Raw genomic sequence first — 14,742 nt, 5'->3', positions numbered from 1 at the left:
ATTGCATATGCTCTGAAGTCCCAATTCACCCATTTAATAATAATTCAGTGGCTCTTAGTATATTCACAAAGCTGTACGTCCATCCTCATAATTTATTCTAGAGCACATGTACATTACTCCAAAAAGAAATCTTGCTCATTTTGGTTGTCTCCCCCCAACCCCCTGCCGCCCCCAACACACACCCTTCTCTAGGCCTAGGCAACCACTCATCTACTTAACTATCCCTGTGATTCTGTCCAAGTAGATGAGTGGGCTTCCCTGATAGCTCAGTTGGTAAAGAATCTGCCTGCAATGCAAGAGACCCCAGTTCGATTCCTGGGTCAGGAAGAGCCCTTGAAGGGAAAGGCTACCCACTCCAGTATTCTTGGATTTCCCTTGTGGCTCAAGTGGTAAAGAATTTGCCCACAACGTAGGAGACCTGGGTTCGATCCCTGGGTTGGGAAAATCTCCTAGAGAAGGGAAAGGCTACCCATTCCAGTAATCTAGCCTGGAGAATTCCATGGACCATATTAGTCCATGGGGTCACAAAAAGTCAGACATGACTGAGCGACTTTCACTATCCCTGTAGATTTACGTATTCTGGGCATCTCACGTGCATAGCATCATACAGCATGTGGTCTTTCTGTGTCTGGTGTCTTTCAATTAGCATGTTTTCAGCGTCATCCATATTGTAGCATATATTAGTACTTCATTATGTTATTAGATAATATAATGGATTATATGTATTCTATCACATTGTACTTATTCATCAGCTGACAAACATTTGGGTGGTTTTCACAACTCATTTTTATAAAAAAAATATGCAGACTTGAACCAGACACTTCATTGAAGAAAATATACAAATGGTCCCTAAGTACAAGAAAAGGTGCTCCATATCATTAGTCACTGTTGTTCTTCTTTAGTCACTACGTCTCTTTTGTGGCCCTATGGACTGTAGCCCACCAGGCTCCTCTGTCCTTGAATTTCTCAGGCAAGAATAGTGGATTGGGTCGCTCTTTCCTTCTCCAGTTTCCAGTTAAAGATGAAATTCCTTAACGTAGCCCACAAGGCTCTTGTAACTGTGCTGGAACTTACCTCTTCAGATTTCTGTTATACAGACTTGCTTCCTAATGGTCACCATGCTTCTCCTGATCAGAAGCCTTCACATATGCAGTTTCCTCAACCTGGAATAGCAATTGCCCCCCTCCACCCAGCCCCTAAAGTCAGCCACTATTTACATGATTTCAAAGTACCCTGTACTCATCCCTCCGCAGTGCTTACAGCAAGCATACATAGTGAGTTTGCTTCTCAACTAAAAATCACATCTCATTCATCAAAATCCTGGTTTGGAATTCAAATCACTGATTTATCAATTCAGGAGCTTTTAGTGTGAGAGGCCTTGTGGCACTTTAAAATGGTCTATAATGAGAATTTGGTCTTGGTGGATAAAAGGAATTATGTACCCCGATATGGAGTTCTTAAACTGAAGTTTAGAAATAAACCTGTTTGTTTCAACAGTCCTCTTATGTTGTCTGAAAACTAACCCCTTTCCAGTGTCATCTGTTTTAGGGAGAGTGAAAGGATTTTCTAAGGGAAAAGTATTTTATATGATTCTTCAAGGCTTTTTCTCCTTTACCTTTTTTAATTAGTTTTTTTGGCCACAACATGCAGCATGCAGGATCTTAGTTCCCCAACCAGGGATCAAACCTGAGTCCCCTGCAGTACAGGCATGGTGGTTTAGCCACTGGACCACCGGGGAGGTCCATCCTTCACTGTTTAGACTGCACTGTGCAATACGGTAACCACTAGCCACATGAAGCTAATTAACAACTTAAGTTTCTCAGCTTCACGGGGCACATTTCAAGTACTTTTAATAACCACATGTATCTAGTAGCTATAAACTGGACCACAGATACAGAACATGTTTAACAATGCCAGAAGTTTTACTGGACAGTGCTGATGTAGAACTGTAACGGAATCCAATTTTTTTTCTGGCTTTTTCTGCCAGTGATGCGGAAATCAAGATATATTAAACTGCTATGTTGTGACTTCCCTAGTGTCCCACTGGCTAAGACAGCACGCTCTCAATGCAGGGGGCCCGGGTTCAATCCCTGGTCAGGGAACTAGGTTTCACATGCCACAACTAAGACCCAACATAGTCAAATAAGTATTTTTTAAAAATGTAACATTAACTTAGCACAGAGTAGGACCAGAGATTTTGGTGAGGCTAACAAAATCTGTACATATTTGCTCGGCATGATGCCTTGCAGATCAATCACAATGAAATCTGTCTTTGCCCTAAAAAAACCCAACTAGGACAATCCTGCCTCCTTGGGGAATACTGGGACTAATGTGGGCTTTGCGTCCATCAGCTCTAGTTGGGAGTGTGTGCATAGAGCAGGGAACCTCTCTAGATTGTTGTATAATACCCCCAACAATCAGGGAGAAATTTTGCTTCACTTATGTCAGACAGATACATTTTAAGTACAACATATGTGGGGAAAATACAATTTTTAAAGGTTCACAGAATTTATATCACCATGTAATATAGGATACAATAAAGTTTAAGTAGAGTCCATCATTAAATTTGTTTTATGAGGACCTAAGTGATGATAAGAAAATATCTTGTCCATAAATCTTTTTAAAATTTTTCTAGAGGACGCATTTTATTGCACAAGAGTATCACTGCCACTTATGAATACCCTAGTTGCTTTTCTGCTCAAAATACTGACATATCCCCACATCATCATAAGTATTTTATTCATTTTAGCCAAAGTCTAATTCTAGTTTAAATTGTGAGTTTAAATGATCATATACTGTGAAGTCAAATTGAGTCAATATGACAGGTCCTTGTTCTGACTGACTCAACCTTTTCCTGACAGGGTTCTCTCTGTGGGGCTGACTTCAATCACTACTAACCTGGGTTTGCTGGCATATAAACAGGAAAAAGCAGCTCTGGTTATTTAGAGAGAAGGCGCCTGACCACTAGGTGTAGTGTACTTATTAATGTCTCAAGATGCTGGCTAATTTATCTCCACTCAGTGCTGAGGCTGTAGTACTTATCTCACTAAATCTTTTCAGGTATCTATTCTTCCACTGAAGTTTGTAGTTTGAGCACAACTGAGAAAGAACCAGAAGACATTTGTGGTAAATTAAGTCACACAAATACAAAAAGATACTTAAGTGTTAGAAATGTTTATTTGTCAAAATATATATAAAAAAAAAAAAGTGGGAGAAATGGAGTAAAACAAGGCTAAATTTCAGCTACTGCTGTACCACGATCACAGGTCAGACATAAAACAAAACAAAACAACAACCAAAACCCCAATGGTCTCAGCAATTTCAGAAGATTAGCTTCAGTGTTAAAGAGTCCAGAGCTAACAGAGAAGAGTAAAAGGTTGCTTGCCTCTACGTGGTCATTTTCAAGGGAAAGGAGATGTTGCAGGTAGGCAGGGAGAAGGGGTCAACGCCTAAGGAAAGCAAGATAAGAGGGATCCCACTGTACAGGAGAAAGGGCGCCAACATAATGCTTACCTAGGGCTGCTCAGAGGCTGAGGACGTGAGAACAGAAAGGCTACAGACTAGTACCAGGAGAGAAAGGCAACGAAGGAGAAGTAAAGTAAGAAAGAAAACACAGTTGGTCACAAACTCCTTTGTTTACTGAAACATGAAGCAATGGAAACATCCCGGCAAAGGGGACCGCGCGGAGCAAGTTCTCATATATGACCGCAGCCCGAGGGTTCAGTCCGCAATTATCCTACCTGAAAGAGAGCACAACACAAGAGGCTTACACAATGCCTGGAGAGCAGCTTGGCTCCGAGTACAAGGGCCCTGGTCCCGTCCTGTATTCCAGGGGGAGAAAGAACAGAACAAAACAAAACCAAGTCAGAGCGGATCAAAGTTACATCTCATGTAATTACCTTTCTACTATGGCTATATATAGGAATCTACTTACATATAGAACAAGCAGCAGTCTGTCTGAAGACTGGTGTACTGGTGATAAATACATCTTTCTCATTTCCTTACCCATCTTTTAGGTAAGACTACTACTGTGATACAAGGCTACTGTCACTGAAACAAGGGCCTACAGATACCAAGAACCATACTTTTTGGTTTCAAAAAAATCAGAAGATGCTAGGTCTCAAATATGGTCAATTACACTATTCTAAATATGTCTCATTTTAATCTTTCATATAAACACATTTTCAGAAATGACAATCATAAAGGGTTTCAAGGAGTGGTTCATTCATCCTCCAACATACCTGCATTATCATACTGTCACAGATTTAGAGTCACAATTACAGTAGTTCCTTTAATTGACCATCTCCCTTACCAAAACAAGAGAAGAAATCCTAAATTCTCTAATTCTTCCATTGGTGATGGGAACTCCAGACACCAATGGCTGGGGGAAAAAAAAAGTTAACTCACACCAAGTTCCTCTACTTATTACAGACAAAGGGCCAAATCTTGGTCTTGATCTGTGCCAATCGACTTCAAAAGTTGTGACGTTCTTGGATCAGTTCTGCTAGGGTGAGACCCGAATTTGGATCCCCAACAGTTCTGGAGTATTTCATCCTGGCAGCCTCATTAACATCAGGCTCCTGGGACTGCAACCAACTCAGGGTTATTCAGTCCATATGAGGTTCATACCTGGAAGGTAAGTTTCTTTAACAGTCATCACTAAAAAGAGGTTAGTTGAACAACCACTGCTAGCAGTCAAAAACCACGTAAACACACCTTAGTAATACTTTAAAGACCACAATACATACTATTTAATGTTTAACTCTGGAACATAGTTGAGAGGAATGTACAGTTGTCGAGAAGACACCACCTTACTTTAGAGACATATCCTAACCTCACGGAAGGCCAGCAGCATTGAAAGATTAATGGCAGACCACACTAGTTGCTAAGAGGATCTACTTCGTGCACATGAACACTCCCTGTTACACAGCAGTCACAGCAGATCCCTGTCTTGTCAGTCACAGGATATAACATCACAGGTTCATATATTTGCTTCTCGCTAAGCTAAGCAACGGAGAAGGCAATGGCAAGCCACTCCAGTACTCTTGCCTAGAAAATCTCATGGATGGAAGAGCCTGATAGGCTGCAGTCCGTGGGGTCGCTAAGGGTCGGACACAACTGAGCGACTTCACTTTCACTTTTCACCGTCACACATTGGAGAAGGAAATGGCAACCCACTCCAGTGTTCTTGCCTGGAGAATCCCAGGGACGGGGGAGCCTGGTGGGCTTCCGTCTATGGGGTCACACAGAGTCGGACACGACTGAAGTGACTTAGCAGCAGCAGCAAGCTAAGCAAAAGGGAAAACTCCTGTCACTTGGTTTTCTTATACATCAAAGAGGTATGTTAAGAACCCTGAAAACTCGGTGATAACTCAGTTAACTTTCCTACTAGGCCTCCAGTTCTGCTGATGCTCAATTTCAAGGTACTAGGTATCAATCTCTAGACACTCTAATTATTCTTGATATTCCAACATCTTTGCTTACATTACCTAAAAGAGGAAAAATTAAACTGCTAGGGTTACCATCAATGGGATTTCATACACTTCAGAAAATTACCTGTTTAATCTAGCTCTTTACATGTTCTCAAACAAAAAAACCCCCAAAATTTGCTGGAAGCAATGGGAAGTGTCAGGCTCTAGACAGTAGCATCATAAGCCATGCAGAAAATACAGCTAAGTGCCCATGGAGAACAAGATGCTCTGGATTAATAATAAGGAAGGGACTCCACGGAATCCAGAGCAGACAGTGGCATCAAAACATTGCTTTCCAGCAAGTGTCTTGGAACTAAATGCCTAAAATTCAGAGGATTTTATTTGGCTTATATATTAGAAGAGTTTTCTCTGATAGGCTCATGAGCTAAGTAATAGTTTCATTAGCAGGTTGGAAATCTGAAGTTAGTTTAAATCCTCACTGATGACATTAACTTCTGAACCTATACTCTTCAACATAAATCAGTGACTTTTGTGGTGGAAAGAGAAAGTGGTTTTGGACTCAGGTACGCCTGAGTATGAATTCTGGCTTTACCTCTCAGTCACCAGATGACATTAGACAAAGTACTTAACCTCTCTGAGCCTTAGGTTCCTTTCTCTGTAAAAGAGAAAGTATCTTAAAACCTCACTGTATCATTAAATGATGTATATACAAAGAGAGTACTCAAGTGTTAGTTCTCTTCAACTATGCTTCTTGTAACCCGGATTTGTTTACATTTGATTAAAAAAACAATATCCTGACTAATAAACTGAGTTGTTGTTTTCCCGGGATGGACAAGTTGGCTGGAGTTGTAAATGAAGACCTCAACAGGCCAAATGAAGCTCTGGCCTAGAGAAATATTTAAGACTAAAATGCAGCGACTACCTTTCCGATACTGTCCTGACAGCAAACAGGTGGCTTTAGCCCCCTCTATGTGGCCAGGGCTCCTTCCTGGGGAACTAAATGGAATCTCTTAACCACACCCACCCCACTCTCACCTCCAGTTCTTAAAAGGCTGAGTACCGCGCTCGGTCCACATACTGCTCGCGCTCATACCGGGCCATGTCATACAGAGAATTCCGTGCAGCTGCTGAAGCCTGAGACAGCTCACTCTCTGGCCCATAACCGTAGCCCTCTCCAACTGTGGGGAGTACAGCTGCACCACGACGCAGGGGGCTCCTGTCCCTTCCGTAATAGGAGGAAGTGGTGGCAGCGGCAGCAGCCATAGCAGCTGAAGTGGCAGCAGCGCCCGAGTTTGGCAACAGGTGTCGGTCGTAGGGATCAACGGAAGTGGAGTTGAGGTGACTGGTCACAGCTGTGTTCTGGACTTGAGGCAGATGAGACATGGTCTGCTCTGCATAGTTGTACGCAGAAGCTGCTGCTGCTGCTGCCACTGCCTCGTAAGAGCGGACTCGATAACGCTTATAGTAGTCAAGTGCTCCATATGCGTCGTTGTAATACATGGATTCCCCGTAGCCCATGGTGTAAGGTGTACGCACTGCTCCGTACTGTTCATTATACTGCTCGGTAAAGTCCGCCACGCGGCCCGAACGATCTACTGGACACTCTTTGGACCAGTGCCCCTCTTTCCCACACCGATAGCAGCCGCTCTGGTCTCCCATCCCAGGGGCAGTCCGAAGCCGGCTGGTGGACAACTGCACGTGCATTCGTTTGCCTTTAGGAAATAGATGTAAGAAGATTTATTATAACTCATTAACCTTCTATGTCTTCCCCAAAATCAACTAGTTGGCAAAAGACACACAAACATACAAACACACTCCTACAACCCTATTTCAACAATCCCCTCCAAAAAAGAAGCTGAAGTTTTAACAGATGAGACTTAGAAAATCTGAGTCCTCAGAAACCAGTCAATACTTTCTACTTACACCAGTAGACCAGGATTCCCTCCTACTTCCGTCTCCAAGACTTTCTTCTCCCCAACACAGAAATTGAGTTTCCACTTTTCAATACTAAGACTATTATCAAAACCTGACAATTTTTCCAATCAAATATCCAACAACACCTCAGTTATGCTCGCATAGTAAAGCATCTTACCAACCTCCCACTGATTTACTCAGGGCCACAGAAGGCCTAAGCATGTACCGTAGCTTAAAAAACCACAGCATATGCTGTCCACCTTGTTTCTTCCAGCCGTTTTTGCAAGTGTCACCAGAAGGCTATGTTGGGTACACAGATCATACCTGGCGCATCATCTGCTTCAACTCCAGGACCTCATAAGACCTTCCAGACTTCAACCCCACCCCCACATTTTTTTTTAGCAAAGGTGAATCCACGTCTGCTGTGGAAAAGAAAACTACCTGACCTAGGTCTCTCAACAGCAAGAAATGGTTCTGGAAGCAGTACCGGTTTCTTAGGGACAATGTGTTTTCATATAATGGAATGATTGGCATTTCGTCCTGTTATGCAGTAAACTGCATAAACCCTTAAACAACTCTTCACAGGGAACTGTCTACTTGTTAGAAAAATGCAGCACTGGCCTAAAGGCTTCAGGGCACCCGTACAAACAAGCCACATCCATACTTGCAGGAAATGACCAGCACGAGGGACAGCTAAGAGAAGAAACAATCTTTGCCCCGGGCTTGTGTACAACCAAGCCCGGGGACCCTTGCTTTGCTAATGAAAGCATCCAAGGTCTTTAAAAGCAGTTTGAGAAAAGGCATATTCTTGGCAGCATTTGGTGCCAAACTGCCTAAGACTTTGGAGACCAAGTCAATGCTTTACAGATTATAGCCAAAAGCAGCCAGTACAGATGTAGAGAACTGGGGCTTTGCATCACTCTAAAGGGCTGCTCAGGACAAATCCCCCCTCCGCGATCAGCAAGTTGCTCTCTCTGTAACAGACCTTGTTCTGGATGCAGCTATGCGGTAGGAGGCCTCGTGCTCCACCATCCTGTTGGAAACAGCCAGATTCAGGACGGCAGCCAGAACAGCGCCATGCACTGACCCTGAGAGGGGAGCGGGTTAGTGCAGTAATATCACTTTAGTCAAACTCAGTTCTGCCCAACGTCCAACATTCCTACCACCCCAGTTTCTAGTAGCTGCTGCCTCAAACTGAAACAGAGGTGCTCAGGTTTTTCTTCCAGCTGCTAGTAGAGAGGCAGCATCCACCATAAACAGATACAGTCAACAAGATACCAAACAGCAATTTAATATGAAAGCAGCATTTAGCCATCCCATTATTTTCAAACATATAGATACTCCCATTCTTAAAAGTTATTACAGGTCAAATGCTAACTGTGCTTAGAACAGAAACACACAGATTTTTGCCCCAATTTATATCCCAAATGTAGAATTCCCTATAATTTGGACTGGAGGGATTACCAGCTACTTGGCTTTCAAACATGCATGGTGACATTAAACGTGTGTGACAGACTCAAACAGTGTTTCAATTCTGAAGTCAGTGTAACCATGCCAATCTAAAAAGCAGCCAATCCGGAGACCTAGAAGTACATTTTCAAGGAAAATATGTAACTTAATCCTTTACAGATTATGGGTCCATTTTTTTTGAGAAACAAAACCCAGTGATTTTTTTCCACTTGATGTTTCTATAACTACATACAATCTCCACCACTGCTTTTAGAGTGGAACTCAGAAGTTTATAAACATCTGTAGTAGCTGTAAAAAGGATTCAGGTAAACAAATTTTTAAATCTAGAACTAAAAGATCTACAACAGAAGTGATAGGTTTTTTTCATACAATCTTTCCAAAGGTTGTAACCAGGTGTTTAATTTAAATTTCCTAAAATTCTTACGATAATTGAAATATACTGTGCTTCTCTATTACCTAAAGGAACCAATGCAAAGAAAACTGAAAGATTAAATTCTACTACTCTACTACACTTGGAGAGGCCAAAAGCTTAAAAATTTTCTGAAATCTCCAAAAAATTACTGAGGTATGTTGCCAACATTTCCCAGAAAACCAGCCTCCACCTCCCACAAGTGTTTTCTTTTGAAAGAAAGAGGTGGGCAACCTGAGATCCTCACTGGTGAGCTCCTACCAAGTAACAGGACCCAGAGATTAGGGATATAGCTTGATATACAACTGTACTCCAATTTAATGTTTGTTTACATATTGGTAAAAAAACACATAATCTCATATAACATTCCCAGTTCAGCTGCCTGAGTTATTACTTGGGAATAGCTTCTTCAGGGTCTTTCAATGAAACTGCTTGCTAAGTCAGTAGCGGTTCAGTTTACTGCTATTTATGGGGAGGAAACAGATCCTCAGAGACTCAGGTAAACTCAGATTCTGCTGCTTTCATAAGTCATACACTTAGGAAGCCTCAGTAGCAGCCATTAACATATAAAGGTTCAAAAGATGACCAAAGTGGCACTCTTAAGAGGTCCCGTTTATTAGGAGATGAATAAAAAGGCTTTATGAAAAAAATGTGACAAATTGGTATCTAGATTGTATTTTCTGTAAGACTGCAATGCTAATCTTTCTCTTGTCATCTGGAAAAAAAACAGAGCTGGTTATAAAAATGTCTGTATGTAAAACATAATGAAAAGTTGAGTGTTTTCTCCAGAGGGCTCAGGCTAAGAATGTGAAAACCAAATAAAGGATCCTTTTTTTCCCCCAATAATGACGTTTAAAAAAATATCATGGATCACTGTGTTATTACATCCTGAATGAAACCCACTGTATTAAAATACATTTCTTTCAAGCCAACCCCTCTCTCAATTAACTGACGTCCATATACCTATTTCTGATCCTATTCTTTTACTCAATTGCATATTAAAAAGGTAAAGACAAGCAGTATTATACAAGAACATCACTGCAGTTTGTACCAGACTTTAACTGCATTCTTTCACATTTGCTTGTTACCTATCAAGAGAGAACTCCCATTTTCTCCAACACTGTTCATTCATGATGCCCTCCTTCATCCAATGAAAATAATTCAGGGTATTTTTAAAGGTATCTGAAGCACAACAGCTTTCCAAAATAATAAAAGAAAACCAAATATAAATGAGGAAAGTATAACATTTTAAAGAAGTTTCTAACCATCACAGAAACATTTGCTGTTGCGAACACCACTCACCTTTTATCATACAGTGCTTTTACTGTCAAAGCACTTTCGCATCTATTACCTCATTCTAGCCTCGCTACCATCCTGTGAGGGAGGTACGGCAGGGGTCATTATAACTCTATTTTATAAGTGGGGAAAACGAAGCACAAAGAGGTTAAAACACTTGTCCAAGACCATATGACAAGTAAATGGTAGCAAGTATCTACAATTTTTGCCCTGTGCTTTAAACAGCAGCTAAAAGCCAGGACACCACTGGCTGAAGCCAGAAATATCTGATGCATTATTTGCAATCTCTACTATCTGCAAACTTTCTTACCCTTTTCTGGTCAACTTTTCCTCTTCTCCATTTCTTTTCTGTTTTCTAGGTTTAGTAGAGGACCCTTAAGTACATCTTTACAATGCTTTAAATGGTGCTCAGAGAAAAAAATGATCTTAATTTATAAACCTGAAAAGTGGATGTAAACATGTGGTCTAAGATGACACTGTCAACAAAAAGCCTGTACAACAGGGCTGTACAACAGAGCTTCCTGTGATGATGTAAATGCTCTGTATCTGCACTGACACAGTCACCACTAGCCTGTCTGACTTCTGAGCACTTGAAAAGTGTGCAGCACAACTGAGAAACTGAACTTCAAAATTATTTCAATTTATAGCCACATGGGGCTAGTGGCTACCATATCAGCACAGTTCCAGAAAGTCTTCCAACTTCGGCAGTACTAATGACAACATATGTACTTTTATTAATGACATAAATAATTCGATATGACACCCTAATCGGAATCTCCTCAGAAGCAGAACCATAATTCCCATTCAACCTAACATTTTTAGAAATGTCCTTTTTTCCCTTTAGGATTAAATAATAGTACGTGGAGCAGAATACATAGCACAGTTTTGGGCTCTGCTTATATAGTTCATCACATACTGAACAAATGTGAGTACTCAAAGGCTAACCCCCCCAAAATCAGAGTCACCACCCAGATTTATAACACAGAGATTCTTAAAGATGTCTTTGTTCTTTCCCACCACGGCCCACTGCCCAGGGCAGTAAGGAATGTAAGCCCTATGCATTTAAACTCTCAAATATATAAGGCTTCCTCATCATAACAAAAGCAGCAAGTAAACCACAGACCTTTATCCTCTTCTCCCATTTGCAGATTAAACTTCCAACAGCACCCAAATGAATGACGCTTGCAGGAAAAAGTGACCTACCGTTTGTGATTCTACAAAGGTGTTGAGAAACATCTTGGCAAATCTGACAAGGAGAAGTGTTTGCTTCTCCAAGAGTTAAGTTGTGTTTAAGCATGGCAAATGTACAATCGTTCTATTAGTTCCAGCTAAAGTAGAATGGAAGACACCACCCTGCCAGCCCCATGGTCCTGTGTTCTTGCCTCTGTCTACACCTAGACCCCACTCGGTTTTGCCACCCAGGCCCCAGAGCAGTTCACCTTGAAACTCTGTGTTGTCAAGGCCCCTGATGGCCTCCACTGCATCCTCAGCCCGCTCCATGTGTACAAAGGCATAATCTTTCACGATGTCACATTCGATGACTGGACCGTACTCCTCAAACTTGGCCCGGAGCTCTTGGTTGGTACAAGTAGGACTGATGTTGCCTACATGCAACTTGGTTGAAGCTTTGCTCTTATTCTTGCTGGCTTCCACGTTGATGTTCACCCCGTGCAGCTTGTAGTGGTGCAGGTTGCGGATGGCATCCTCGGCCGCCGTCTTGTCCTCTATGTGCACAAAGCCGTAGTTCTTAATGATGTCACATTCCAGCACCTTCCCATACTGCTCGAAGAGTGAGCGGATCTCCTGCTCTGTGGCCTCCCGGGGCAGGTTTCCGATGAACAGCTTCACCATCCTGACAAGAGCCTGAAAGAGAAGAAAGGAGGGGATTTTCAGAAGTTAAGAGGAGAAAGTTTCAATGCACTGCATTTTGGATTAATCCGCCCAAGTTCTTGGCACCTTCGAGATGCTCACACAGACGTTCCTTCTTTTTTCAGTAGCGGGAGAAAGGTTAGCTCTTAAGGAATAGTGTGAGCTGTGTGTAACACGCGAACGGGTCGGTTGTCAGCATGCATTGTCCCTCGTGAAGTAAGGTGCATTTTAAGTAACAGGATTAGCTTGAAATACTCCTGTTTGGGGGCAGGTAAGAGAAGAATCCAAATGGGGGGGGAAGAGGCATATATCTAACTGTCCCTGGTAACAAGGTTTTGGAGGGAAATCTGTGTACTCTCTTCCGTGAGGCATCACCATTCAAAATACTTTTAAGAATAAAAAGGCCCCCTTTACCCCAACTGGGAACCCCCACCCCCGCCCTGGCTACCCAACTCCAGTGCCTTCTCCCCAACAAAGACTCGACTCGACCCCTGCCCCGCCCCCTCCGGAGACCCGGCCCCGCCTCCTCCCGTTGTCTTCCCCGGACCTCCCGCAGCAAGAGAAGAAACCCAAACCCTGGGCCATCCCCGACCGCCAGAGGCACGGCCGGCCCGGCTCTCAGACTCCCCGCACACCCACAAGAACCTTGCGCACCTCCGGGTGGCAGCAGCGCTGGCGGCGGCTCCCGCGTCAGAGAGAACCCTACAAAATGGCGACGGCCGCTCAAACCTCGGCGCGACCGGGCCTTTCTCGCGCGCCACCTGACGCACGCGCGAGTGCGCGCCGCCCACCCGCTCCTCACCCTCGCGGGAGCCAGGCGACCAATCCCGCGGCCGCGTACAAATGGCTGCCCCGGGCTCGGCTCCCAGTCGCCCCGATAGGGGGCGGGGCCCGCTGTTGTCGGCGCGGCGGAGCGGAGGTCAGCCCGCCCCCTGGCCCGACTAGCCAATCAACACTTTGGACGGTGGTGTGGGTGGGGGTCGGCGCTCACGCGTCAGAAGGCTCTGGTCGCAACCACTGCCTTGGTGAAATCGGAAGCCCGGTAGTCACAGTGGATCATAATGGATCCATTCACAATGGATCGTGCTATTGGGCCGTGTCGGGGGGCGGAGGTGGGGAAGGACGGCCGCTGCTGATGACAAAGGGTTGTCCCACTGAGTCTCCTAAAAGCGGGTTTTCTTAGCGATCGGCCAGCCTCTATGGTAGCTTGGGGCAACATTTTAGGAATACAGACGGGCCACATTTCAAGCAAACCTGGCCTTTTTTTACTTTCGGTAGAGCTTTATAACATAATTCAAAAAATTTTAATTGCAAACATGTACTTCATTGGTGAGGAAACAGAAGCGAAGATGGCAGAGCTGAGATAGCTCCTAGAGGCATTCTATCCAGGCTACACTCAAATCAGTTGGGTTTTGTCACATATACACGAAGGCTGGTTTTCTCTCCCTAGCTAGAGAGTTAAGCTCTAATTATGTGTCCTTAACAGTTCCTGATTCGTGGTGAGCACACCAACGAATGCTTGGTATAGAGGACCAGAGAGGTTTCTTGTTTTGGGGACAGGCCAGGGTCTCCACCTCCAGACCAAGCTGCTGGAGGACAGGGCAACTGACTGGGGCATTTTCCAGCTTTGAGAATTCAACTGTGGTCCAAGGGCACCTCCTGCTGGCAAAAAGGAAGTTCATTTCAGTTCAGTGGCTCAGTCGTGTCGGACTCTTTGCGACCCCATGAATCACAGCACGCCAGGCCTCCCTGTCCATCACCAACTCCTGGAGTACACTCAAACTCATGTCCATCGAGTCGGTGATGCCATCCAGCCATCTCGTTCTCTGTCATCCCCTTCTCCTCCTGCCCCCAATCCTTCCCAGCATCAGAGTCTTTTCCAGTGAGTCAACTCTGCACATGAGGTGGCCAAAGTATTGGAGTTTCAGCTTTAGCATCAGTCCTTCCAATGAACACCCAGGATTGATCTCCTTTAGAATGGACTGGTTGGATCTCCTTGCAGTCCAGGGGACTCTCAAGAGTCTTCTCCAGCACCACAATTCAAAAGCATCAATTCTTCGGCGATCAGCTTTCTTCACAGTCCAACTCTCACATCCATACATGACCACTGGAAAAACCACAGCCTTGACTAGACGGACCTTGGTTGGCAAAGTAATGTCTCTGCTTTTTAATATACTATCTAGGTTGGTCCTAACTTTCCTTCCAAGGAGTAAGTGTCTTTTAATTTCATGGCTGCAATCAGCATCTGCAGTGATTAAGGGGGATTACTCACTGTCACCTTTGGACAAAGAATAGACGTTTATGGAGACTGATGGACTTGGCTTATCTCCAAGTAGAGCATGCCAGGATGTT

The 14,742-nt window shown here is 43.7% G+C and overlaps 1 protein-coding gene across 4 annotated transcripts; it reads right to left on the bottom strand.

The window, feature by feature from the left end:
• Positions 1-3,158: 3,158 nt before the first annotated feature.
• LOC129548718 (RNA-binding protein 4B) lies at positions 3,159-13,196 on the bottom strand. Of its 4 annotated transcripts, XR_008684389.2 has the most exons (5): positions 13,045-13,196; positions 11,961-12,384; positions 6,468-7,144; positions 4,408-4,629; positions 3,159-3,821 (listed from the first exon to the last, which is right to left on the bottom strand). XR_008684389.2 is itself a non-coding variant. In XM_055415442.2 (4 exons), exons 2-3 carry the CDS (start codon positions 12,370-12,372, stop codon positions 6,477-6,479), a joined length of 1,080 nt encoding a protein of 359 aa, XP_055271417.1. In that variant the 5' UTR covers positions 12,373-12,384; positions 13,045-13,196; the 3' UTR covers positions 3,159-4,629; positions 6,468-6,476. The 4 variants fall into 4 exon arrangements, 3 of the variants coding, with proteins under 3 accessions (XP_055271417.1, XP_055271418.1, XP_088688583.1); XM_055415442.2 differs by having other exon boundaries at positions 3,159-4,629; XM_055415443.2 differs by lacking the exon at positions 4,408-4,629 and having other exon boundaries at positions 3,159-3,740.
• Between the last annotated feature and the right edge of the window lie 1,546 nt (positions 13,197-14,742).

This window comes from Moschus berezovskii, chromosome 25 (assembly GCF_049115385.1).
Source record: "Moschus berezovskii isolate FMDL1 chromosome 25, NW_MosBer_1.0, whole genome shotgun sequence".
Lineage (NCBI taxonomy): Eukaryota > Metazoa > Chordata > Mammalia > Artiodactyla > Moschidae > Moschus > Moschus berezovskii.
The sequence above is the reverse complement of the archived record's forward strand: the minus strand, read 5'-3'. Positions and strand labels throughout refer to the sequence as shown.

Excerpts from the sequence above, each read along its gene's own strand:
- LOC129548718 (XM_055415442.2), bottom strand. The coding sequence starts at position 12,372 with ATGGTGAAGCTGTTCATCGGAAACCTGCCCCGGGAGGCCACAGAGCAG. Across the intron at positions 7,145-11,960 it reads TGACAACACAGAGTTTCAAG|GCAAACGAATGCACGTGCAG; the intron begins GTGAACTGCTCT and ends TATTTCCTAAAG.